The 26573-nt window shown below is 40.7% G+C and overlaps 2 protein-coding genes across 3 annotated transcripts in view; one reads left to right on the top strand and one right to left on the bottom strand.

Annotated features, from left to right (window-relative positions):
- The window catches only part of LOC307029466 (E3 SUMO-protein ligase PIAS1-like), a 54491-nt gene extending 37685 nt beyond the window's left edge, over nucleotides 1-16806 (bottom strand). Inside the window, exon 1 of one of the 2 annotated variants that reach the window (XM_079665532.1) lies at nucleotides 16777-16806. In XM_079665532.1, the coding sequence (XP_079521658.1) occupies nucleotides 16777-16800 (24 nt within the window). In that variant the 5' untranslated portion in view covers nucleotides 16801-16806. Of the gene's footprint in view, nucleotides 1-16683 lie in introns of both variants that reach the window. The other variant, XM_079665533.1, reaches the window with a different exon arrangement.
- Nucleotides 16807-18766: 1960 nt separating this feature from the next.
- LOC307030084 (general transcription factor II-I repeat domain-containing protein 2-like) lies at nucleotides 18767-21537 on the top strand. Its single transcript, XM_079666302.1, has 2 exons — nucleotides 18767-21015; nucleotides 21217-21537. The coding sequence occupies exon 1, from the start codon at nucleotides 19182-19184 to the stop codon at nucleotides 20775-20777; it is 1596 nt and encodes a 531-aa protein (XP_079522428.1). The 5' UTR covers nucleotides 18767-19181; the 3' UTR covers nucleotides 20778-21015; nucleotides 21217-21537.
- Nucleotides 21538-26573: the final 5036 nt, after the last annotated feature.

The following is a 26573-nucleotide window of genomic DNA, read 5'->3' as shown; positions in this document are numbered from 1 at the left end:
GACGGAGAACCCCACAGCTTTAACATTAACACCAACATTCATTCAGTGTACTGTCAAATTACACAAAGAAAGTCTGCAAATCCTCACATCTAGGGAGGTGAACATTGAAGGACATTACTAATACAGTCGCAGAGTAAGGAATGAATTGCATATTATTGCATAATATTCTCATGGACTTATTAGTGAAGCTTATGAGGAAGGGAAACACTAATTCGTGCCTGGTTTAGACGTGACACAGATCAAAGCCTTCGAATAAAAACAACAGAATGCTTCAAAGTAATATCAAAGACCTTGTAGTGCCACAATGTTCATATAGCCAGTGTGGCAGATGCTGCTTACTGATCTCGTGACAACATGAAAGTCAAAATCCTCTTAACTTGATTACATGAAATATGCCTTTTTGTTTTATTCACAATAAACACTATCATGACTGGAGTGCACTGAAAAGCCAGGTTTTCTTGCTCTATTGGGTTGTTTGACTGGAATAATTTGACATGTAGGTGGGAAAAGAAGCTGGAACAAAGGAAGGAGAGAGAGGATAAAACACAAAGAGAATAGCTGGGGGTAACGGGGGGGTTTCTACACACACACAAACAGCAAGCAGACCAGTGTGGGGGTTTTTATAGCCTGAGAGGAAGTTTCTGACTTAAAACTCCCAGCCTGTGACATTTTGCGCCAATAAACAATCTCTCAATGAGACCATTTTGGTTGGCTAAGAAAAGCTGAGGATTCACCGTGTCCATCCCAATGGTATACTCGTCAGATTGGAAATGCCCATAAAAAACACTTTGACTAACATATGCTGCTAAAAATGAAACTTACAAAACCCAGGATTATGAAATGTCCTCAGGGAAGTAAACCACTGCACCGAAATGTATTTCAAAATAGACACACGCTACCAGAACCCTCCAAAGATAGTACATTTGACATTTCTATTAAAAGAGTTACAATCGGATCAAATCTAGCGGCAGAGAACAAGAGACGCCAGTATATCAGAGGTTGGTGTCCTTAACTGACAAGACAACATTTCATATTTTGCATAGTTGGGAAGTTATAAATATGCACATTTATTAACACAAAGTCAAACTCAGAAGACACTAAATAATTCTCAGTCCAAATGATTGATATGTTAATGTTGGAACATGGATATAATTATTTAGATGGTGAAAGCTCTACCCAAAATCTACCTGCATACACCTATAGTTCTACCACTATACTCTAACAGGAGGCATCTTCTGCTTCAGCAGCACTGTTTCTCTGTAACAGTCCTATAATGAGGTTTCTGGTGTTTGACCAGTTAGTGATTAAGTAAGACGGGCTTCATTAGTTATTCACAATAAAAGGAAACACTTGTCAACGCTTGTGTGGCTTACGGATGTAACAGGTAACTGATTAACTGGTCAAATGCCTAATGGTTAGTATTAACGTTTGAAATGTTATTATCATTAAATCTGTGTTTTGTTGTCACTGCCAGGGTTTCATTTTATTTAGGCGACCTCTACTGAATGGAACAAAAATGATGTTTTATTTCACTCAAATGAATTAGTAGCCAAAACGTACTCAGCGCTTACATACTGTGCATAATGTCAGCCAGTGTGCAAAATGAAGGGTATGAGTGACAATGAGTATAAAGGTAGAAGTAACATTACAGCTGGGATTGTGGCAGTGCGTTGTGTCTACAGATAATTGTTTGGGAAAACAAAAGCAGCAACTCCTCAAGACTAGGGTTGGGCAATTGGACAATCATTTAGATATCAGATCTTATCAAGAGATACCAATAAGTTAAATATTTAGTCTGTATGAATAGCAAAAGTGATGAATTATGGTAAACATACTACAATCAGATGGAGCAGTCGTGTCTGCTAAAGCTATGCAACTGTCTTTTACCAAAAGCTAACTAAACTAATCTTTACAAGAGGTTTTAATCAAATCATGTGATCAAACACAGAGGGAAGAGGATGGAAGGAAAACCATGTTGGACTCCACAGAGCACTCAAAGATTAAATCTGCGTTGGTCCTTGCAAACCATCATTTTTCACAAAAATCAAACTCAAAAGAAATTGACTGAACATAAAGTTAACATCTTTTATCTCTGGGTCATGAGAAGTCCCATAACCCCTCCGACTCAAAGCTTTTAGATGCAGTGTTGTTTCTACCTCATGTTGTTTCTTTCTAATGCTTGCAGAGACATGTTGCTTCCTTTTCCCAAAACATCTGTGCTGACTGTGTTCAAACTGGCCCAAAACGGAGAAAACTGTGTTGGCCTAAATGGCGCCCAACTTGCATATCTTGATATCAAGGAGCTCCATCAGACACATTTCCATCTCTGCTGATCTTCTAAATGTCTATCTTTACATTACAACTTGAATACTTGATAAGAAGCAGCTATTAGGCCTTCTTTTTTTCTTGTGAGGACCACAAGACTTCTTTCATCCAAAGACTGCTAAATCTAAAGATGCATTCTTGTATTTCGGGGCAGTTTTGGCCATCTTTACTATACTTTGCCTGCAGTTGGCATATCACACATTGTTGTAGAGCAGTAGGTTCATTGTGTCCCATTGTAAACGTCTATCTAGCCAATAACAGGTTGCACTATTTATAAATGAGTAAACGGGGGGGTAAGATAATACAATATATCCTGTTTGGTCCGGTTTTAGTGTGAACATATTGTTCATATTGTAGTGATGAGACTCTGCTAAATGTTTTTTAATAGAGAGGCGAAGTCCCTCCCTTTCCGGAGGACCTCCATGTGACCTTATTTCGGAAAAAGTATGTATTGAAGTCAATGGCGAGAGAAAGATTATCTTTCGATCCCGTTTAAATTGTGCCACGAATTAAACATATGATGTTTATCAATTTCAAATATAATTTTGAAAGTCACATTTTTTTAAATGTATCGTAAAACTGTGAACTCACACTTTCTTTTGTGTGAAACCGCTCAATGAACTACATCTCCCGTCTCGCACCACATACCAAGACGGCCGTCACGTTGGCACATTTCACTTCTTTCTTTCAGAATGAGACGAAGTAGTCTTTCTATTTGCGTATTTTTCTTTGTCTTATATTTCAACGGTTTTACGACAAACTGTGACCTTTTTTACATGGAAATTATTTTTTAAGATTTACAAACAACATATGTGTAATTCGTGGCACATTTCAAACGGGATCGAAAGATAATTTTTCTCTCCCCATTGACTTCAATACATAATTTTTCCGAAATAAGGTCCCATGAAGTAGATGGGCGTGACTTCGCCTCTCTATAGTTGGTCGTGTTCAATTTGAGCTCAACTGACACAGTGGTATCTGCAGTCTCATATCTCTCTTGCGGCTTTCACACCTGCGCTTTTCCCGCTCTAGCTCCATGCTAGAGCTTTTCTGGTTCAGCTCCGGTTTCCGTTTTCTGTTCTGTTCACACCGCCCAGAGCCCGACTGGTGCAGCCGCTGCTGCTTCATGACGTCATCGTTTACATCGCTGATTTGCTCCCCAACGGCGCTCACAACAACAACAACAACAACAACAACAACAACGGGGGACTGCGTTGGGTCGATGATCGTGTTGCTTTTAATCATACGAAGTCAGATTAAATAAAATAGCGACTTCTCTAAGCTTATACTTTTCTCCAGAGTGCCGTGGTTCATTGTTTATTAATGTGTTTCAGCGGCATTTACCGACCGCTGCAGTGCTGCTCGTCCACTGGAGTTTATTCTCCCGTTAGCTCCGGGTTAGCTAATACTTTAGAGCGGCCTCTCTAAAGTATTCACTGTCTGACTGTCACACAAGCAGCTGATACATATCCCAAATTCCCCTTAAGTGAATGTGTGTCAGTCTGAATTGACGCTGTTTGGCATCACAACACTGTTATTAAAGTGTCTCTGGTATAAAATGGGTGATGTTAGCATAGCAACCGAAGGTAAACTGACTACTTGCTATTGCTATCCTATTGTGGCATAAGCCGTTTTCTACAGGCACAGGACTTTACTGGCGTATTTTTCTTTATGCTTCTACTTGTGATAGTCGGACATGACAACCTTTGCAGCCCATGTATTGATTCCATCCGATAGCTGCTATAATACAAAACAAAACGTCTGCCTCTCTCCTAGGGGTGTAACAGTTCACAAACATTTTGGTTCGGTACGTACCTCGGTTTTTAGGTCACGGTTCAGTTCGGTACGTTTTCGGTACAGCAGAAAAAAATATCACAAAACATAAAATATTTTTTGTTAATTATTATTAAACTGTGAATAATGTATTCACTCAAATAAATACAAAATATAATAAAATGAACATTAAGGTGCAGCATTTCGACGAACTGAAATAATCTGTATTTGAACTTTACTGTACTAGTACTCACAAAACATAAACTATTAGTTTTGGGTTTTTAATTATTATTAAACTGTGAATATTCACTCAAATAAATACAAAATATAATAAAATAAACATTAAGGTACAGCATTTCGATGAACTGAAATAATCTGTATTTGAACTGTACTGTACTAGTACCTAAGCAGCCAGTTTGACATTATGACTTGCTTGTCATTGTATTTTCATGTTTTTTAAAAGAAAAATTAACTTGTCCACATTGCTTGCCGAAAGGGCTGATCTGCTGGCACTAATGTCTCCTGCTGTGGAGGACACCCTCTCGTTAGGGACAGAGGTAGCAGATACAGCCAGGTATCGCTTTGCTAACATGGCAACATAAGGATATTTGGCGTTTGTAATAGCTTTGGCTCGGTCAAAACTTTTTGCGAGTGGTGGAGGCTTAAATGCTATTGGGAGTTGGGTTTGTACTTCAGTCTTTTGGTACCGGTGATATTCACGTTCGGGTGATGCCTTTTCAAATGAGTGTGCAAGTTTGATGTATTGCCAGCCGTGTAACCAATTTTAGTTGAACAATGCCGACAAACAGCTTTGGTTCGGTCCACCTGTCTTTGTCCGTCATCCTTGTACGTAACTGCGAAACCAAAATGTTCCCAAACCGGAGACTTCAATGATGCTGGAGGATTTTCGAGCTCAACTTTATCTGCGCTCGCCATTTCGCCAGTTCCTCAAATTACTGATTCCATTTGAACGCATCCCTGCTCTCATAGTATGCCTCTTGTCCAATGAAACGAGTTGCTCGCTCTATGATGCGTTGAACCCAATGTGAGGAAATTACTGTGAATGCTGCGACGCAGCACCTGAGATTACTTCCAAAAAGTTGTTCACGTTCTCAATTTTTTACGTTTAACGTTATATTCGTTCGGTACACTTCGGTACACATGTGTACCGAACCGAAGGGCCCGTACCGAATAATTTTGGTACAGGTACGTTACACCCCTACTCTCTCCACAATGATCAATAACAGCAAACGGATGGTCAAAGTAAGGTGCACATAAACAGAATCACACGCAGCCTGGTTAGTGTTGCCTGACTTTATAAAGTGTGTTTCTTTTTATAAATGTGTGGTTGCCTTCTAGTCACTTTGCTCAGCACTACTGCTTGTAGGCAGGCATGACGAGACTCTTCAGTCGACCCATGTTCAGGGGAGGTGGGTTTAGTTTCCTGGACGCCTTCACGTAAGCGACGCCGCCTCTTAGCTCCGAAGCTCTTGCCTCTAGACCAGGGGTCGGAAACCCGCGGCCCTCCAGCCGCATGCGGACCTTTAAGCCCTCTGCTCTGGCTCCCTTGAGCTTAGACAAAAATAAAAAGGAAATAAAATAAAAGCATTTGTAGGACTATTTATATTTTGTTGCATGGTTGAAAATGTTTCGTATCTTGTATTTTGAGGTGATACTGTGACACATAAATAAAAAACAAAACGGTTTTAATTAGGTCAACTAAAATATGCGTCACATCCTGCTACGGTCCCGGGCGAGCGCCTTTTCTTGGAGGCGAATAACCTGACCCCCGGCTCGAAGAGCGAACTATGGATAAATCAAAGAAAAGTACTGGAGGAACACAGGATTTAATTCTGTGTGGACAGAGTTATATGCTTTCACAGCAAACGATGCTGGTTTACCGGTATGTTTGATATGTGGAGAGAAGTTGTCAACGGTGCTGCAGCCTTTACGTATCGAGGAACAACAAGGAAGAGGAGGACAGCTGACGATCTTCAGTCATAATTCAATGGGGTATGTAATTTATTTCAGAAAACACTTTTTGTTATATTCCATGGAATGCTCTTAACGTCCAGATAGCAATGTATTAAAGGCTTTGACAATAAATACATAGGCTCCAAAAATGTATCTCTGGAAGCTGTAGTACTGTAAAAAGCACGACCAATCCTCTGAGCCGGCCCGGCTAAAATAACTGGATGGCCTACCTGCCTGTCAGCCTTCCATCTGTGCACAAACTTATCTCGTGACTTCATTGGTCATGCGTGTTCGTGTGTGTTGGAGGAGGGACTCTGTAAGGAAGTCTGAAGGAAGAGGTGAATTTTTTCCGGTTGTGTATTTTCAAATTCGAGCGCACTTGAGCTGGTTTCTCCATTCTTACCTACCCTACCTTTAACTCTTTTTAGGGTGCAGCTATATGTTTTATTTATTTCAAAGTGGGCCCATTTTAATTATATTTTTTTTTCCTTCAAATGTGCAGAGGACTCCCCAAGTGCTGTGTTTAATTTATTTTAAAGTAGGCCTGTGTATTGTTTTTAATTCTCCTTATAGGAGTTCTTGGTTTCTTATTAGAGGTTTTAACAGTTTTATATAATGTAATAAATAGCCTAATAAATGCAAAAAAACTGTAGTTTTTGTCTGATACAACAATAAATACAACTTTATTAGCTATCAAGCTATGAAATATGTTTTGCGGCTCCAGACAAAAAAATGTTTTGGAAAAAGGAGCAAAATGGCTCTTTTGGTCAAAAAGGTTGCAGACCCCTGCTCTAGACCGACAATTTTTTGGAGCTGGAAGTGAACCGGATTCCGGAGCTAAGAGGCGGCGCCGCTGCGGTGTGAACAGGAAAAAACGGTACTGTTCAGGCTCCAGCTCCGAGCCGGAGCTGAAAACGTGTTGGTGTGAAAGGGGCATCTGTGTGTTTGCTATATTCTTGTCAGACTGGAGCTTGGTGGTGTGTGGGGTGTGGGGTGATAATTTGCTGTGTCCAGAGCTGGTGAAAATGACTGATGGAGGGATAAAGGGAAGGGGGATGGGAGGAGAGAGAGAGAGCAGCTGAGCCTCTAAACCCAATAAAATTCTCCACAGCTCTAGATGTTGCCATCAGTTTGCTATGGCCGGTGACATTGCTTTAAAAAAAGAAACCAATGAACCGTATCCATTGTTGCTATACATAAAGGAAGAGCTGTACCGTCCTTATACATCCAAAATAATCCAGAATCTTGACCTAAACTGACCCATCACTGCCTTTGTCTGACCAACAACCCAACACACTGTATTTGGCTAAATGTAAAGCAGGAAAAGTAGCACATCCTCACATATGAGAAGCTGGAACCTTAATATACGTTTTTTACTTTTGTTAATCCAATCCAAGCAAATTAATTAACTAATTGTTGAAGCTCTAGTTGTGGTCTTCCACTTTCTGTAAGAAACTATTCTTACCAAAATGAACCTTGGGATTTGTAGTTACCAGCGACAACAGCACAACCGGTATTGTTTTCACCTTGAGTCTGTGGGAGTGTCATTAATGCAAAATGTGCTCCCAGAGGCACTCAGTGTAAGGGGAACTACCACATACCTCATTCACACCAACGCAACTCCGATTCAAGCTCCGTGCTAGAGCTTTTCAGGTTCAGAACCGGTTCTTCGGTTTAGCTCCGGCTCTTTTCACACTGCCCAGAGTCCGACTGGTGCTGCGTCATTGCGTCATGACAAAACCGTTTGCGTGCCTTCTTCATAAAGCCAAACCGCACGGAAACCCCTCACAGCTGACACCGACAACAACAACAATGGCCGATTATGCTCCAGCTTCCTCTGTACCTCTTCAGAAGAACAGATTCCCAGTAGGTAGCTGGTCTCTTCAGTGGACCACTGCTGCTTGTTAAGTTTCTCCATCGTTGTGTATAAAGTGGATAAAACGCCGGCTTTTTGTTGTTGTTCAGGAGTTGATCCCACCCCTGCCCCCGCCAAATGGCTGGTGTGTGCAAAAAACCTCAATGTAGCGTTCAATCCCATGATTATCATATGACATGCACACAACCACACTGTCTGCGTGTGTATGGGAATAAAGCTGCTCAACTAGATTAAAACCCAACTTTTCCCACAGAGATGTTGGATAATGATTAACTTCACCTGCTTAGAAATTAATCCTTGGGTGCAGGATTAAAAGGGCCCGGTTTAGGTATGCTTTTTTTTCTCCCATTGCCTGAAGCGACAGTGAACACCATAGATATTTTCCTCCCTTCTTGCCGACACTGAGAAGTAATGCAGTGAAACAGGAGTCTCTAGACCACACCTTCATTCTGACTCTTGCAGCCTTCAGCAATGTCATGATATTCCTCTTAAAAGCTTCACATGTTAGTCTGAACACATCTTTGGGTGTGTTGTATTTACTCACACACATGCTGTTAGGATTACAATTTCTATCAATCACCAAAACGGTCTAACTATACTGTATAATACAATCTCCTACCTGTTAATAATGTCAGACAGCAAGTTTCTCCTGATAATACTGCCGCTACTATTTCTCTTGTAGGAACATGTAAGGGAGCTAAATGGAGGTACCGTTAACATCATCACAGAAATGTTGAATGACTGAAGTATGTTTTGAATGCACAGAATGATATGATTATTTGTATGCTGCAGGTTCACAGGTCTTGAGATAGGTCTTGATAGAAATACTAGTGTTGAATGCAGATACAATATCAGGGTTGAAGTGCCTTCATTTGGGGAATTTAAACATGTTATATTCAAAAACCCTTAGTCTCAATAAAGAAGCTAAACTCTCAGATTAAAACTGTCTTAAATGAGCAAAATTACAGTTTAAATCAAAAACGGATCATCTGACTGGATGCCAGATTGTGTGACATGAACAGCTGCTGGCACAGTGAGTGCTTTTCCACTGCACCACAAAGCCAGTCAAAAATGGTTTATATTGAGTGTGTTGGTCAGAGCGACGTGGCAAGTTGGCAAATAGGTTTGCCTAAAGCAGACAGACCAGGGATCGTGGTAAAAAAAAAAGGTTTGGCCATGGATGCGTACCAGACAATCACATGTGTGTCTCTAGCTCTTCTCCAGTATGTTTTCTGTGAAATGATGCTTAAACGTCAATATAATTAAATAAAATGTCCACCCCCAACACACACTCTGATCACCAAAGGCAGTTGGTGTCCGACCTGAGTTGAACCCGGGATGGAGAGTCACAAACAAAGATCAGCTGACAACCCATTCAGATCAAGTGGTTAAACGAGCATGAGATTGAATGGGGAAAAGGTAATGTAAAACCTCCGCTAGAGTCCCAAAGGAGCAGGTTGTTTCACCGAACCAGACCGAAGTAGCAGCTTTTAGCAACCAGCATTGTTACCCTTTGAGCGCCACATTGGGTAGCAGAGCTGAAACAAATCTGCTGCACTTTGCATGGGTTTAGGATGTGAAGAGAAACGCAGTACTTCTGTGTCCCAGGAGCCTGGGAGATGGTGAGGCTAATAATGTTGTGCCAAGCAGTTTCAGCAAAGGTTCTGCAGGATGTGTGTGTGTTTGTGTGTGGGTGTGCGGAGGTTGTGAAGGCGGATGGAGGGGGGGGGGGGGAGCTTGCACAGTACCTGGCCATTATATAAAGCTCCTACTCTCGGCTAGAGGGCTCTGTACTGAGTGCCAACTCCCTCCCCACCCTCCTCCCCTCTCTGTCCTCCCATCCCCCCTTCTCCGACTCAGGCTTAACTCTGAAATACCTCGCCTGTTGTTTTCTCTCAATCCTGCCTCTGTGGTATCACTTTGCACATTGTGGATCAAACATAAGACAAAAGTTAGGGACTCAAATATGGATCGGGCCATTTCTTCCCGAACCAGGATCAGTTCATGCAACCCAGCTAGACTGAGTTCAGAACGGTTTCCCTTTTAATCATTAGCGTGTTTAATGCGGTGCCATCACACCTGAGGCTCCAGAGGTCGAGTCCCAGCCTGCCACGGGCAGATTGAATCTGAAGCCCATCTTCTTCCATGCTGAACGGCACAAAGATGTGATGACAGGGAAGGTTTGTAATCTGCTGCCAAAACAGTGCAGGTACATCCTGCTGGTAGCAACCAACCAACACAGATTTGCTGCCAAGTATGTGGACAAAGACAGTTGGCAGGAAACACTGACTAACTAGTGTGATGGCAAAGAACAAACAATTGAGCGGGGACATAACACCTGTTTGATTATCACTGATTTGCTCAAGGAGGAAGGAAGGAAGAAAGGAAGGAAGGAACGAGAGCTAAAAAGCTGGTAAAGACTGTAGACAACAAAATCCCACTGCAGTGGAGGAGAAGGAAGACACCCACGAGTTGCCCTCGCCCTCTGCACCTTTTTAATCCTGCAGAGTTGGAGGAGGTCTCACCGAGATGAAGGGGAAATTGTTGAGACAGTAGCCAGAAAGATAAGGTGGCCTGAAACATGTTGCAGGGAGAGTGCACCCATGCCTTTTTATCATCAAAGTGGCCTCTCTGATGTGGGGCTACATGTTAGCGCTGCCTGGAAACTCTCTGTGATACTATTGTCCAGGATTCATTCAGAGAAAGTAGGCAGCCTGGTTTGGAGCACCAGGCTGCTCTGTGCTGAGTGAAGTCCCAATTACATTTCTAATCTGCCTCACATCTCATTACAGCTGCATGATGGGAAGAAAATGAACTATATTTCTAAATTTAAACTTAACAAGCAGGTAAAAAAGATCCTCATGATACATCACAATCTAATACTTTGTTTTACCCAAGATGATGAATCCATTTTGTTTTATATTGGCGGTAGCGCTGGTTATTAATGTAATACAATACAAGTAAAAGGGTACAATGGGACATTTTGTCTAATGACTTCAAAGAAATATATAGCATTTCTGACAAGGAAAAAGGGATTAAATAGTATTTTATCAAATCTGAGCTTATTAGACATTCACTGATAATAAATATCATGATGGCTCAACAAGTAAGACTGTGAGTTAGGGCTCAATAATGTGTTGCACACTACACTCCTGAGTAAAGGCACCATTTCTTAAAGATTTGTCTTTCCTACCAACATGTGTCATTGTTAAATATCATCTTAAATCATAGTGCTCCTGGTACCAATATGTGTAACTGTGCAGCTGTCAATTCATCCACTTTCACTGCGCACGCTCAACCTATCGATGACTCAAAAGATAAAACCACAATCTAAGGAAATCAATTCACTATTATTACAGGAAAGAGAAAGAAAGGGCATTTTTAGATGAGTATTCTACAATCATCTGCTGGTTAACAGAGCTGATAACCTGATAACATGTCTTTAATGCAGTAAAAACACTGAATGCAGAATCAACTACCTTTATTTCACAGGTAAGAGGTTACCCACTTTATCACCACAACATTGTCATTTCAATGTATCGTCAAAGTAAAAGATCAAATGCAGTTTCTTAAAGAAAGCAGAGGGGTCTTCCGCTCACAGCGGGCTACTTCCTTTAGTGCACCAGTGTCTTAAGCTGCAGGCCCTTGGGTCACAGGTCACTGGAAAGGCCACTGCCTGCGCTCACTGCTATTATTAGACATTAACCCTCTAAGCTGCCTGTTCAGGAACCAAAAGCAGAAACACCTTCACCAGCTGGCTGTATTCCCCCTGCAGGTGTCATGATGTTAAACAGACATGAGAGAGGAAGCTATTGGCCCAGAAAGACTAACACCTTCTGCAGAGTACACGTTTCTTTCTTCTCATTGATGACACAGCCTGCTTTCGTTTATCTATAAAAGTAAGAAAGACATCTAAAGAGGGAACATGAATTGAACCGTCTAACTATTTGGGAAACCTGTGGAGTAAGTGTTATCAGGCCAGAACAACGTCTAACATAATGCACTCAACCACAGCTAATCTTGATACATCTCAACAGACCAAATTCAACTAAACTGGAGGGAGTCACACTTTTAAAGCCTGTAACAGGATGGAGAAATAACTTGACATTATATTTTTTATTTATTTCAGATTCACAGCAAAATCTCTCTGATAGTCCAACATTTAAAAAACCTAAAATATCTGCCAAGAAGGTGTCCAGTGAAAAGCCGGCCTTTCTTCCTCCAGTCGGAATTGCACGTTGAGCGCCAAACTGCTACCTACCCATGTCGGTCTCAAATGTGACATGTTACCACGGCAACAGGACTGTGTAACAAAATAACCACGGGAGTTAAGAGAAAGCTGCAATCTCGCCGAGAGCCGGGCACAAGTCGATGGCTGCAGACACCAAGTGCTCTCACAGGGCAAAAGAAAGCTGACAATAGAGAGCTTTCATGCTGCTTTCCCTGAACATACAGAATGTACAGTGTGTAATGCAGCCTGAAGGATCAAAGTATGTTCTATGTCTTTATCTGGCAGCCCGTCTGATATCTTTCCCTTAATGCTTAGAACAAGGAAATGGCAATAACTCTCTACAACAGCTGGTTCAACGCTAAACACCTCTGACATGTCTTTGAGAGACGAGACATGCAACATCTGTATTGTGTTTCATCCACCGATCACCATTTGGCTTTTTACCTTATGGCTGAGATGATGTCGTAAAACGCACCGAGTGCTAACACTTAATCCTCCAGTATGAGATTGACACACGTGCCAACATCTGCGCATGCATGTAAGCTTTAAATACAGCCTCAGCTGAGAGGGTTCACTCTTTGTGACTTCAAACGTCTAATTCTCTTTAAACTGAAAATTAACTGCAGCGATAATGACAATGACAACAAGAGCAATAGGCAGGTGTTGAAAGGATGTTGGGGAGCAGAGCGGAGGGCCTGTATCATTAGGGATTAACCTAGCCACAGGCTCTACAAATAGACTGTCTCCACCAATAAGCTGCCAGCACACACAGACAGTTATTTGTACTGCCAGGTAGCTGCTGCAGCTCCGCAGAACAGAGAAGACAGTTCAAAGAGGCTGAGGCGGATCGGGACTCCCACCAAACAGAAAGCGATGCAACAGGATACATTTAGGGTCTGGTAACATCAGAGGCATTCACAAACAGCTTTCATCTAAGGTGACTGCATACAGATCGATGCACCAATTTGGGGTATAATCTATAATACAAAGCCTAGGCCAACCGTGAACAAACGTGAAGCAACAAGTAATGTTTCAAGGACGAATACTACAAATGTTTAGCCTCTCAGTTGCAAATATGTGCTGCTTTTTTTTGTTTACTGAATATATTTGGAATTTTAAATATGAGTCAGATAAAATAAGCGATTTGAAGACGCCACTTTTGGTTTCAGGACACTCTGGGAATTTTTTACCGAAGGACTATGTTTGATTAATTGATAAGTTTGCCATTAACCAACACTCTGAAGGACGAACATTTCTTTGACTGAAATCAAACAAATAAAGCGGTCACATGCTAGGCCAAACCATCAGATGAATCAAGCTTTTGATTATCAATTTATTATATTTTTCACCTAAAAAATCAAATTCTCAGGAGAGGTTCGTCTGTACTCACCCACAGAGGTCTGGGCATCATTGAATGAAACAAAATGTATTTGACAAGATGACAAACGTCAGAGGGTTTGTTCATGCATGTACCTGTTGCAAACAAGTACAAAATAAAGATGAAATAAAAAACACTTATTGTTTGGTTGTGTTAAAAGTATAATTGGTTTCCTGTGAACTGTCTGAGCCATGTCCCCTGCTATGTCGCACCTTAACGTGTGCGGACTGTGCTTTGAAAATGCAAGATGCCCTGCGCCATTAATACTTAAAAACCTCATTAAATGTGCTCATAGTCAGGGAAGAGCATCAAGGAGTCACTGCTGGTTTGTGGGATAATACCATGGATGTACAATAAGAACTGGATACAGCGTGGGAAGCGGGGCCTCGTTCATTCCTATGAGAGTTGCTCATTGGCGCATGAAGACAAAATGGCCCAACTTTTGAGAGAGTGAAACGTCACGAAAGTATTCATATAAACATATAATCTGTTCTTATTGTGCATCCATGGGTAAAGGTAAAACTCATGTAGTACGGAACACGTCACATGAACGTGCCGGGCGGCGCGGTCCTGTGGGTTAGATGCGCGTTCATAATGCAGAGGAAAATAACTCTCAGAATAACGTTATGAGCACATTTTACAACTTGAGAAGCCAATGTTTTTTATAAGGGCTATACAAATGTTCATACTGGGTAGTTTAAAAAATATTATCCAACGATTTACAGACGTCTCTTTCCCAATGTTAGTCAATGGGAAAAAGTGTTTCCGGGCCCAGCGACTGATACGGAGGTGTAGTACTGCCGTTTGACCACAACAAATATTTTCCTCCGAGTCCGGCGTACTTCCTGGGGGCTTGGATAATACTAGCACATTATTTGAGAACCTGGACGATAAAATCATACTACCAATGACACAAAAAATTACCCAGAGTACTTTTGGTTTAAAACTAATGATACCGACATAAGTGGCCATCACTTTATAATCTATGTTCACAAACTTATAATATTCTCTTGGAAATTAGACACCATTGAAGATAATACTATATAGTAAGTGCACAGGGTTGAAGTCTCTGAGCATTTTGATTTTGTAAAAACAAATGTAACAGAAAAGGTTTAGCAGCTTCTCATATTTGACAGTTTCGTATTATTCTTTCCTCAAGAGTTATTTCGACATCAGGTTAGAAATATTTCTACCTACAACCAAGAAAAATATATTTTCAGAGGGGGGATTTTGACAGAAATGTTGTAAGTAACTGACTCTTGTTATAAAACTTAAAGACAGCAAGTAAGAGCCAAATCAATCAACAGTGAATCACAACTGAAGGGAACCTCACTTGTTTTTAAACAAAGACTTCAGGCCAGCTGTTGATGTTATCTGTCTACAGTGGTTGTATACAGTTGGGTGAATTAAAACATCTGCATCTTTAAAAGCTTCCTCAGTAGCTATCATTACTGCATCACAGCGCTAGGTTAAAATTCATGGAGGATGAAAGTGTCCGGCCTTAAGCAAGGCACCGATTCTTCTGATTATTCTAAAGAGCATAGCCACAAAAACCCCTCCATCCTCTGAGCTGAAATCATCATGAAATAATTTTGGTAATGAATAAGCTGTTTAAAATCCCCACGTTTACTTGGGGTTTTGTCAGACAAAATTAGTCAGAGTAGATTTGTGATTTGTGGGCATGTCACTTTTATCTGACATAAAGATATTGAACATTTGTGTCTGTTGACAGCAGCCCCAAGTGTTTATTTTACATTAAGAAAATGAAAAAGCAAGCAAATGTAGAAGTTTAAGAAGCCTTCTACATAGAGAATATCATTTAGTTAAATCAACGAAAGCCTTTAGTAGGACCACATCTGGCTGTTCAAAGCAGACGAGGCTTCATTACAGTGTGCAGACGAACAGCAGCTGGCACAAAGGAGCACATATAGATCCACAGGGCCAGGCAGTGGAAACACAGCGGGGGAAAGTCTAAAAATAGCTCAAGACTGTGATCAATAACTGCTAGATACGTTCCAACTCTGCTTCATAAGGCTAAATTAAAACAGTGTTAAAGTGCTGCTACAGAGACAACAGAATCATGTTAAAGGCAGGGTGCATCAGTGATGAATATTCAGTGGTGCAAAGTTATTAAATACAAGTTTATACAACATGACAAGTATTGCATTTTAATATAATTGAGGTACTTGTACTTTACTCCGGTATTTCAATTATATGCAAGTTTATATTATTGCTTCACAACATTCTGGAATAAAATATTGTAGTTTTTACACCACTGTTTATTCACTACCATGTATTCACTTTATTTGAAACATAATACAAGTATTTTAACACAAGCAAGGGGCTGAGGTATATATGTGTACTTATTTAGCTTGTATCCAAATATTTGCACCAATTTATTGTTTTACCATTTTCTCGGGAGGATAAACAAATATTGACTTTTACCAAATATTTGTACCATTTTATTGTTTTACCTTTTCTCCCACAGTAAAGTTTTCCAATAATGTATTTATATTTGACTTATTATTGTTGAAAAATAAATGAAAACACTGTTTAAAGAGGACAAAGAGTAAGAGAGTAAAAGTAAAGGACTTCTCTCCCCCCTGAGTGTCCTCTGTATAACGGTGCGTGGGCCACCGTTATACAAAGTATATTAATTGTATCAACAGATAAAGTGAGCGCAGGTGTGAACGAGCAGACCAGGTGACGTTACTGCAGCTGCATACAGTCTACCTCTGTCTTTCTAAACTTTATAACCATGCACATCCCAAGTGAGCAGTATCCGTCCATGTGTGCATGCTTTAAAACACCAAGCCGCTGTCACATTCAAACACAGTCTGCACACTATCAGCGGGACAAAATGCTCTGCAGCTCAGGACTTTCCCTCTCAAATATATAACCCAAACACCGGACAGAGGCGGGGATGCTGCCCGGAGGTGAGTGCCTGTCTCCGGGGTTAAAGAGCACACAGAGGATTTTTTAAAGTGAAAGCCGCTCAGCCAGCCGCTGCTCACAAAACGGTTCTCAGCAGCGAGAGTCAATATCAACATAAACATGCTCGTCGATACAAGAAAGTTGCTCCTGCATTTGAGCGCTAAGAAATACAATATGACAACATTTGATTACCTTAATGCTAAAAATGACTGTCGGGCGTTAGGACTTGACAACCAAGCGCTTAGTAACCGAGTAAAATTACAACGATTTCAGGCTGCGCCTTACCTTCAGTTCCGCACTCTCCGCCATCTTGTATTTTCTTTGCGCATGCGTGGTTAGCTGCTGTCACATGACTGGGACGCGCTGAGCTCCTGCGTGAACGCGCACACAGAGACAGGGGTGCGTTCAGGTACTCACAAAATGGGTGGGAAAAACAGCGGCAGAATCTTAGCTTTAAATTATCTTAATTGTTTATTTTGGCTTCTTAAGTCTTAGTATATTTTTTGTTTAGCGTAATCAGATATAATAATGCTTCACAGTGTTTTTTTAACACATTAACTCATTGGCCATTAGCCAATACATATTTATTTGACATATGTATTTATTAACAACAGAGTATTTGATATAAATTCCGTTTTTAGCTAATTTATTATTTTTTACATGTGAATAGTTTACTTCTTACTTCTACTCATTTACCTGCACTATTTAATTTCAATACTATTTCTTTTTGCACTATTTGTATTGTTTTATGTCTTATATGTATTTATGTTGCACTGTTGGAGGAGCCTGCGATTTAAAATGTTCCTTGCCATAACTATGCACTGTAGCTACCGCGCATATGACAATAAAACCTTTGAATCTTTGAACGCTGACCTGAGGGCCAGGAGATCCTGCTGCTCTGTGGGTTAAATCGTTCTTTGATAAAAACAATTTGAATATATTCGTTCATCCAGCCTGTAGTTTAGCTACTGGCACTCTGAATTCATTATTGCCTTAAAGAATAGAATAAGTCCAACACATGCAATAGATCAACTCTTTTTTTAAATTCTAATAGAAAAATCATATATATACATAACGTACATAAATAAAGCATTTGCCTTGGGCTTGTTTTTTAAAATGTACTCAATTGTGCTGCTCGAAGCCACAGAACATTTAAAAAACAATGAAAACATTTGAAGACGTTTCAGAGCAACTTCCCCTTCAGTTTTCAGTTGAACTACTGTAGAAGTAGTCCATATGCCCATAATCTGAACAAATAATTTAATAAATAGCATATTTTCTTCAGTCTCCACAAACAAAATCCCACCCAACTCCATTGGGTTGAGCTGAAAACATGGAAAAATATACCCAAAGCTATCTGACTGGCTGAATCCTTTCAAATATTAGTTTTCTCTTTTGTAATGGTTAACTGCCCCTTCAATAGACCTGTCACTCCACATTCCTTTCTCTTTCTTATATACAAAATGTAAACTACCCTGTTTCACCAGAAAAGCTACATTTCAAAGTCTAGACATAATCCTCCTGTTACACTAGAGCAGTGGTCACCAACCTTTTTAAGCCCAAGATCACCGACCTCGGCCTAGGTGAAAGGCGAGATCTACCTATTGCAGAATTGAGTGAAAAAGACGGCCCAGACAATGCTTCCAATTTGAGGCCTTTTATATAGGCTAATTGCATCTGAATTACTGTTACAATGAAGGCTCCATAATCAGCTCACGGCATATAGGCAAGGGTAAAGTCAGGGGCGCCGTAAGCGGGTGAAAAGTTAGGACGATTCTAAGGGCCCGTGACTGACGGGGGCCCCAAAATGTTTAGAACATTAAGGAAAAAAATAGTAAGTAACCTTTCATCAATCCTCAATAATTAACATTAATAGAACGTTATATTGATAAAGTACTCACTAAACTTACGATTAATTTAACTTATTTTCTTCCAAAAGTTAATTATCCAAAGCCTCTTTACACCCCCTTCTATTTACGTTTAATGGTTTGGTCCTGTCTCCAAACGCGGTGCGGCACCGGCACTTGTAGAGAGTGAAAACATGTGAGGAGGGATGCAAGTACTTAGCCTTCACTTGTGTTGTACCATGTCTCAACGACTCAAAAAGTCAGGCTCTAAGAAAAGAAGAGAAAGGAGAGAAAGACAAGAGAGAGGGACTAAAGCAGGGTTCCCCAGACTACGGCCCGCGGGCCGCATACGGCCCGCCACGCCCCTTTGACCGGCCCTCCACCTCTCTGCACCTCACCATTTGAACTGCCCCAAAGAAGAAAAAAAAAAAATTATAAAATATTTTTTAAAATATTTTATTTTAGTTGTCCAACTTGTTTTGTGAAATAATAACATGACTCTCCAAACGAGGGCGGTAATCGCTGTTCATTCCGTCACCTGAGATTAGAACTCGAGGCCGTCAGTATGTAGTGGCCAGAGCGGCTCTGGTAGTGGCCATGAGCCAAACAGTGGAACTGTCAATCGCCAGCGCCTCTATCACGCTTTAAAAGCAACGTTATGTAACGTTCTGGTTGACATCTGTTACATTTGCATCTTGTTTTTTTAACACTAAAATATTTTTTTATTAACCATTTATATTTTATATAATTTAATATGTGTGTCTGTATTATTTATATGACGTATGTTTATGACCGAATTTCCGCCACCTTACAAGCTGATCGAAGTCATGCGCAGAAAATATTATGCTACAGTTGAACAGCAGTGTAATGGCGTGCAGTAAAGTGAGGAAAATTGACAGAGAGTGTCGGGTTTTTAAAGAACAATGGACCAAGGATTATTTTTTTGTTCCATGGAAGGACCGTGCCATTTGTATTATATGTAAAGAAAATGTGGCCGTGTTTAAAGAATTCAACCTTCGCCGCCATCACGAAACCCGGCACAGAGAGTATGCTAGCTTGAGCGGGCTAGCGAGAGATGATAAGGTTCGGCGTCTGAAAGGCGGACTAGCTGTTCAACAGGATGCCTTCCTTCGTCAATCCCGGGTCAACCTGGCTGCTGTCCGAGCTAGCTACAAAGTAGCTAACATACTGGCTACCCACGGCAAGCCGTTCACAGACGGAGAATTCGGGAAGGCCATGATGCTGGCTGTGGCCGAGGAGGTGTGTCCCGAGAAGACAGATGCCTTCCGTGGGGTGAGTCTCTCAGCACAAACGATGACGAGACGAATTGAGGAGATGGGGGGAAACGTGTTTGACCAACTGAGAGAGAGAGCCGCAGAATTCAAGTGTTTTGCTTTAGCCATGGATGAAAGTAATGACGTACAGGACACGGCACAATTGTTGATTTTTATTCGTGGAGTCAACACACGTTTTGAAGTGTCAGAGGAGCTGGCATCACTGAGAAGCCTAAAAGGCACAACAACTGGAGAAGACCTTTTTGTCGAAGTGTGCAAAACAATGGGCGAACTTGGTCTGCAATGGGCTAATTTTGCCAGTGTCACTACAGATGGTGCGCCTAGCATGGTCGGATCTACGAGGGGTCTAGTAGGGCGCTTGAACGGCGAGTTCGAGGAACGAGGTCTCGCCCCACCGATTCAAGTCCACTGCCTGATTCACCAGCAAGCGCTGTGCTGCAAAGTTTTGAAGTGGGCGTCTGTGATGAAGGTGGTTGTGCACTGTGTCAACTACATCCGGAAAAATGGGCTGAAACACAGGCAGTTCCAGGCCTTTCTCTCCGAGCTGGGGTCTGCTCACCAGGATGTGCTGTACTACACCGAAATCCGGTGGTTAAGTCGAGGCAAAGTATTGCGCCGTGTCTACGACCTGCTGCCCGAAATCAACACCTTCCTCCAGTCTAAAGGTGAAACGGTACGGGAGCTGACCGACCCAGAGTGGAAATGGGACCTCGCGTTTTTAACTGATGTGACTGAACTGTTGAACCACCTCAACCTACAGCTCCAAGGCAAAGGGAATCTCATCAGCGACATGTATTCCCACATAAAAGCATTCGAGGTCAAACTGCAGCTCCTTGTGCGACAGGTCCAAAAGCTGGACTTCACACATCTCCCTGCCACCCAAAGCTACTGCGCCGAGAAACCAGCCGCCCCTTTCCCAGTCGCGAAGTGCAAAGATGCCCTGGAGATGCTGCAGCGAGAGTTCAGTGTGCGCTTCCGCGAGCTTCATGTCAACAACAAAGACATAAGTCTGTTCCAGAACCCCTTTGCTGCTGACATTGACGACGCACTTCCCTCTCTTCAGTTTGAACTAGCCGAGCTTCAGAATTGTGATGTCCTTAAAGACGCATTCAAGCCTGACCACCTCCTTGAGTTCTATGCTTAGCTACCAGAGGGCACTTACCCAAACATTAAACAACATGCTCTGAAGATGTGTACCGTTTTTGGCAGCACCTACACCTGCGAGCAGACGTTTTCCCGCATGAAGCAAATAAAAAATCCAACGAGGAACAGACTCTCAGATGAACATTTGCATCAAACTTTGAGACTGGCAACCACTAGGCTGCACCCAGACATCGGACTTCTCACCAGCCAGAAGCAAGCACACAGTTCACACTGATTTGGTAAATAGACTGATTTTAACTATTACAATTTTATATGGCTGTAAACATGAACTATGATTTTTTGATGAAATATGATTAATGTTTTTAATGAATTTTAATGAATAATGCTACACTGTATTTGTAAAATCACATCACAAGGAACAACAGGCAGCATATTTATGTAATTTACTGAATGTGTCCAATGTCATCCCTTTATGCCAGGTTTCCAGGCAGCAAGAGAGGGGACTGCAACTGCTGACCTCAAAGATCACTGCCCATCCATCCTTCCTTCCACCCTGGCTACAAGTACCAATTCAGTTCACCTACTGCACATATTGCTGACTTCCCATTCTGTTACTCTCTTCTAGTTTAACCTGCCGAGGGTTTACTGCTCAGTCTCTCCTCCCAATCTCTTCTCTCAGCATCTGCCTCTCCATCGTTGTCTCTCTCTCTCCCTCTCTCCCTCTCTCTCCTCTCTCTCCTCTCTCTCCTCTTTCTCCTCTTTATGCACTGCCCCTCATCTCAATCTCCTATTTCAAAGGGATGATAATTGTGCTGTAAAAGTGTTTGGGTGCTCATTGCATTTTCACCTTGAACCAAAAAAATCTCACCTGAATATACAAATAAGAGTTGGTTAGTTGATATATTGTTCACCAAGTTTCTTGTCTTGATGATTTCTCATCTCACTGTAATATAGGCCTACCATTTCTATTGTATCACTCATAAACTGTCAATCACCATGTTTTTCTAACCTTTCCTTGCTATTTTTACATGGTTGTTATTAGAAAATAAAAGGAATACCTGTGGTATTTCAAATTGAAAAACATGTGAAGTACTCACTTCTTTTGCAAATCACTTGTAATGATGAACTATTTTGTGCTAGAAATTATGGCTATAACAGGCAGTGGCCTAGTATACAGCCCACATGATCGATCCCGGCCCCTCATCACACTCAGGAACGATAATGTGGCCCCCAGAGAAAAAAGTTTGGGGACCCCTGGACTAAAGGGTTACAGTATGTCACCCAGTTTTTCACAAGAAAAGCTGTCGTCCATGAGTGGTGGAGATTATTCTGTTAGCTAATGTTTTGTTTTTACTAAGCTGACACTAAGTAGACTACTGTTAATATCTTTACAGAAAATTCAGAGGTTTTTCATTTCACTGCTCTTTTAGCTGACATTTAAAGGTAGGGTAGGTAATTCACTTCAGAAACACTTTTTGTTATATTCCATGGAATGCTCTTAACATCCCAATAGCAATGAATATATTAAATGCTTTGAAAATAAATACATACAAACATTTCATCTGTGGAAGCCTTGGCGCTGTAAAAAGCACGACCAATCATCTGAGCCGCCCGGCTAAGATAACTGGATGGCCTACCTGCCTGTCAGCCTTCCATCTGAGCTCAAACTTATCTCGTGCCCTCATTGGTCATGTGCACGTTTGTGTGTCTTGGAGGAGGGGCTCTGTAAGGAAGTCTGAAGGAAGGGGCAGATTTTTTTTAGTTGTGTACTTTCAGATTCTAGCGCACTCGAGCTGGTTTTTTCCATTCTTACCTACTTACCTTTAATAAATGCAGGCACATTTTTAGCGCCTATTCATACTAAATCAGTTGTCCCTCCCCCTGGTGCCAGGACCAACAGATCGATCTTTAGGCTCAGCAGCCCTGTCCCCCCATAATGCTCCCACTGAAGGAGGTGAGCAGCATTGTGTTGAATGACATGTCACTTAACATATTTGAAGGGAGACTGGAAGACTATATATATCAAAACAAAAAGCTAACATCTAATTTTAATTATACATTTCAAACACAGTATTTTCCCACATCGCCAATGATCTATATAAAACAAAAAACTGCTTTTAGTCTATTTGGATGATGGACAGTTTGAAGCGTTGAGTGAGTCTGTATTAGGTAAACTAAATGTTAATCACCGACACTTCGGTTATGATATTAATACTTATGTTATTATATTAAAGCAGGGGTGGGGAACCTCCGGCACCCGGGCCGTATACGGACCGCTAGACCATTTGGTACGGCCCTCGAGGTAATTTATAAACAAAGTGGCCTGTGCCTGGTGGTGGGGCCCAATGTGATATATTTTCATGAGGCCCAAAATCCCTGGTGGCGCCCCTGGGTAAAGTGCTATGTGCGAGTGGGGGGCGGACCTCACCTCCTGTAGGGGGGTCCTCACCTCCTCTAGGGGGGTCCGGGGGGATGATCCCCGGGAAGATTTTTTTTTAAATATTGAAGTTGAAAGCATCAATCTGGTGCACTTTGAGAGCAACATGAAGAGATCTATAGATACCTCTCTCAGCACCCATATGAAACAGAACTGTAAACAGATTTTCCTTTTCTTTATGGATATTTTACAAATCACTCCCCTTTTAAACTGTATTCTTGTTTTACTGCCATATAGTAGGCTATTTCATACCTGTTTTTTATTTATTCTCTTATTGTTTGTATAACTATAATGATCATATGAAGGTGTGCCGAGGAAATAATCTTTTGAATAATTTGTGACAAAACCGTTCTAAACAGTCAAGAGTCCTTTAGCTCACCTGAGCCCCTCAGTCTGACAGGAGAGGACTCTCCTCCAGCTTGTTGTGGAAACAGCTCCTTATGTCCGTTAGTGCAGCTAGCTAACCAGATGCTAACATCACGGTCCCCGCTAGCACCGGTCCCTCTCTCTCCCTCACTCCCTCTCTCTCTCTCCCTCTCTATCACACTAAATGCGCTATTGCCACACACACACAGAGCCAAGCTTGAATGACACAAGCACACGTGTATTTCCATGCAACTCTCTGATTGGTCTGGTGTCTTGCCTCTGTTGCGTTCACTGAACACGGGAAATTACAATCCTACCGTCGTCTCTTGTGTCATGATGAGGTTCACGTAAAGCACGGTTAATGTATTATATTATTGAGGTGTCTCAAATATACGCCAATCAAGTGGCACCTGCTAACGGGGTGGTGGATGATAGGTTTACATCTAAAAACGTATTTTTCAAACATTATTATTTTAATTTAATTTTTCTTTCTGTTACCTTTTTTTTTTACGGTCCGCGATCTACCCGCACCACACTCGCGATCGCGATCGACTGGTTGGCGACCACTGCACTAGAGCATTTCAATCAAAGGGAAAGATTGGCAAGTTTGACAATCATTATGTTCTTAACGCAGACATCACAACGATAGAAAGGCAATAGATATATTATTATATATTATTTATGAAAAAACTACATTTTGAATCCTGTATATAAGTGTATCTTTAGATTTGATATAGCTATCCCAATAATGTCAAATACTTATTTCGGCCACAATAAGAGTGTAAGGAAAATCTGATATTGTGGCAACTCTTAACTTAAGGTACGTTTCATTTCAAATGTAAAACATTTTAACAAAATGTAAAAGAAGAGATGCATCTAATGTTGGACCTGCAGCCATTTTTAACCGTTGTGAGGAAATATTCTGATGTTGGGCCATTTTTTTAGGCGTCTAAAATATATATTCTGTCAGGTTAGCAAACAAAACAAATGAGTTTTCTGAAAAATATCTTAATTGTGTAGAAGAATGACAAAGAGCTTCAAACTCCAGATTCAGGAGTCACTAAACCCACTGAAGTGACTCTGACCTTTGACCCTCCTGTAGATCAATGTCATGTCATTTAATATTAGCTGACTCTGCTGTACTCTTAGCTTTTTGTGTATTTGTATTATTGTGTATAGTTTAATCATTCAAATGTATAAGGTGTTTAATCTGAGTGAGTAAGTCTATAATACTTAATTGTGACTCAGATTTTTAATTAGACTAACAAGCCCAACCTTTCCTTTATTATTTTTACATCCTTGTCATAAATATGTAAGGCGTAAAGCAAACAGGGGCCCTGCAGAATTATTTGTATTATTTGACAATCTTTTGTCAAACCACAATTAATTATTCAATATTTCCTCTACAGTCTCTAGAAAATAATGAATAATTGAACCTTTAAATAAATACAAAACATACATTTTTGGAAGAAAATGTAAAGGCACTGTTCGTATGTTGTTGGGCAAGGTGAGGCAAGGCAAGTTTATTTATAGTACCTTTCAACACAAGGCAATTCAAAGTGCTTTACAAAAATGAAAGATATTAAGAAAATGGCTTTTAAAAACATTCATTAAAAAGCTAAGATAATAAAATAGTCACTAAAAGAAAAATACATTAATAAAAGTTACAGTGCAGTTTAAGATATGAAGAGTTCAATTAAAAGCAGCGGCAAAAAAAAAAGGTCTTCAGCCTGGATTTAAAATTAGTAAGAGTTGCAGCGGACCTGCAGGTTTCTGGGAGTTTGTTCTAGATATTTGGAGCATAATAACTGAACGCTGCTTCTCCATGTTTAGTTCTGACTCTTTTCTGACAGAAAGCTGACCAGTCCCTGAAGACCTGAGCAATCTGGATGGTTAATAATTTAGCAGGAGATAAGAAACTTATGTTGGGCCTAAACCCAACTGCAAAGACACCATTAGAGTCTACTCGAGTCTACTGAAGATAAAAGCATGAACAAGTTTTCCAAATCCTGCGGGAGAGTTGTGGTGAGATGTGTCTCCAGAACTTACTTTTCTAAAATTATAACGAGACAATTGTCATATAGGCAAGGCAAGGCAAGGGGATAGGGGATTTAATTTAACAGCACTGCCTTCTCTATCAGCTTTTAGTACATTCAGAAAAAAAGGCTAAGAAAAAAACAACACAGTGGCTCAATAAACTCAGAGCAAGGGAAAGCCAGCAGATGGCGCCCTCTCATTTAAAATACAGATGAAACTATAATGATGTGAAGTGAGCTCTCAGGTCCTGCTCAGTGTGTTATCAGCCTGTGAATTATATTTGTTCCTAAGCATTGACATCTTTACATCTTTACTTAGTGTAATGTTTTTTTATACAGAATTCGCCATCACATCAAACACATTAGGCTTCAGGCCCAAATCTATTATCAGATATTGCTTATTTCCTCTGGTATACAAAATATAATCTTTTGACAAACTAGTAACTAGAATCACAGAGGTTTTATTATTTCAGCATGCATCGCTGCCATCTGCTGCTTTGTTGCTGGCCAGTGATGGGACAGGTGTCTGCTCAGTTCACATGTTTATACAAGCAAATGACTGATGATGAGTGCACAATGCAAATACTGAGACACAATACAACCAGCAGCAGGATAAAACATGATTCTTCTTTTAAAATGTTTGATATTACAGTGAATGGATTTAATGTGGGCTTGTGTAAATGCACTCACTGTGCTGAATCAGGACATCTCTAATCCACAATGTGTAAACAAAAGCAGGGTTGAAGGATACGGATAAAATACTAAATTGCAGCAATGTTTGTGTAATTTTTTTATTGCAATATATAAAAACCTGTGTCATGATATAGAAAATGAATTCAGAAATTCTTGAAGGATATAATATACAACATATTAATTGTTTTTATAATTTAATAATCCCAGTAGTGAACTATTTTTCTCAGATTAAATGCACTTGTTCTTTTTCATATTCTTTATGTATTTATAACACAAAATGTGATGTATTGAAAGAAAAATTCAT

The sequence above is a fragment of the Notothenia rossii genome (genome assembly GCF_949606895.1).
Source record: "Notothenia rossii genome assembly, chromosome: 2".
NCBI classification, from domain to species: Eukaryota; Metazoa; Chordata; class Actinopteri; order Perciformes; family Nototheniidae; genus Notothenia; species Notothenia rossii.
Note: the sequence above shows the minus strand (reverse complement) of the source record. Positions and strands in the feature narration are given on the sequence as shown.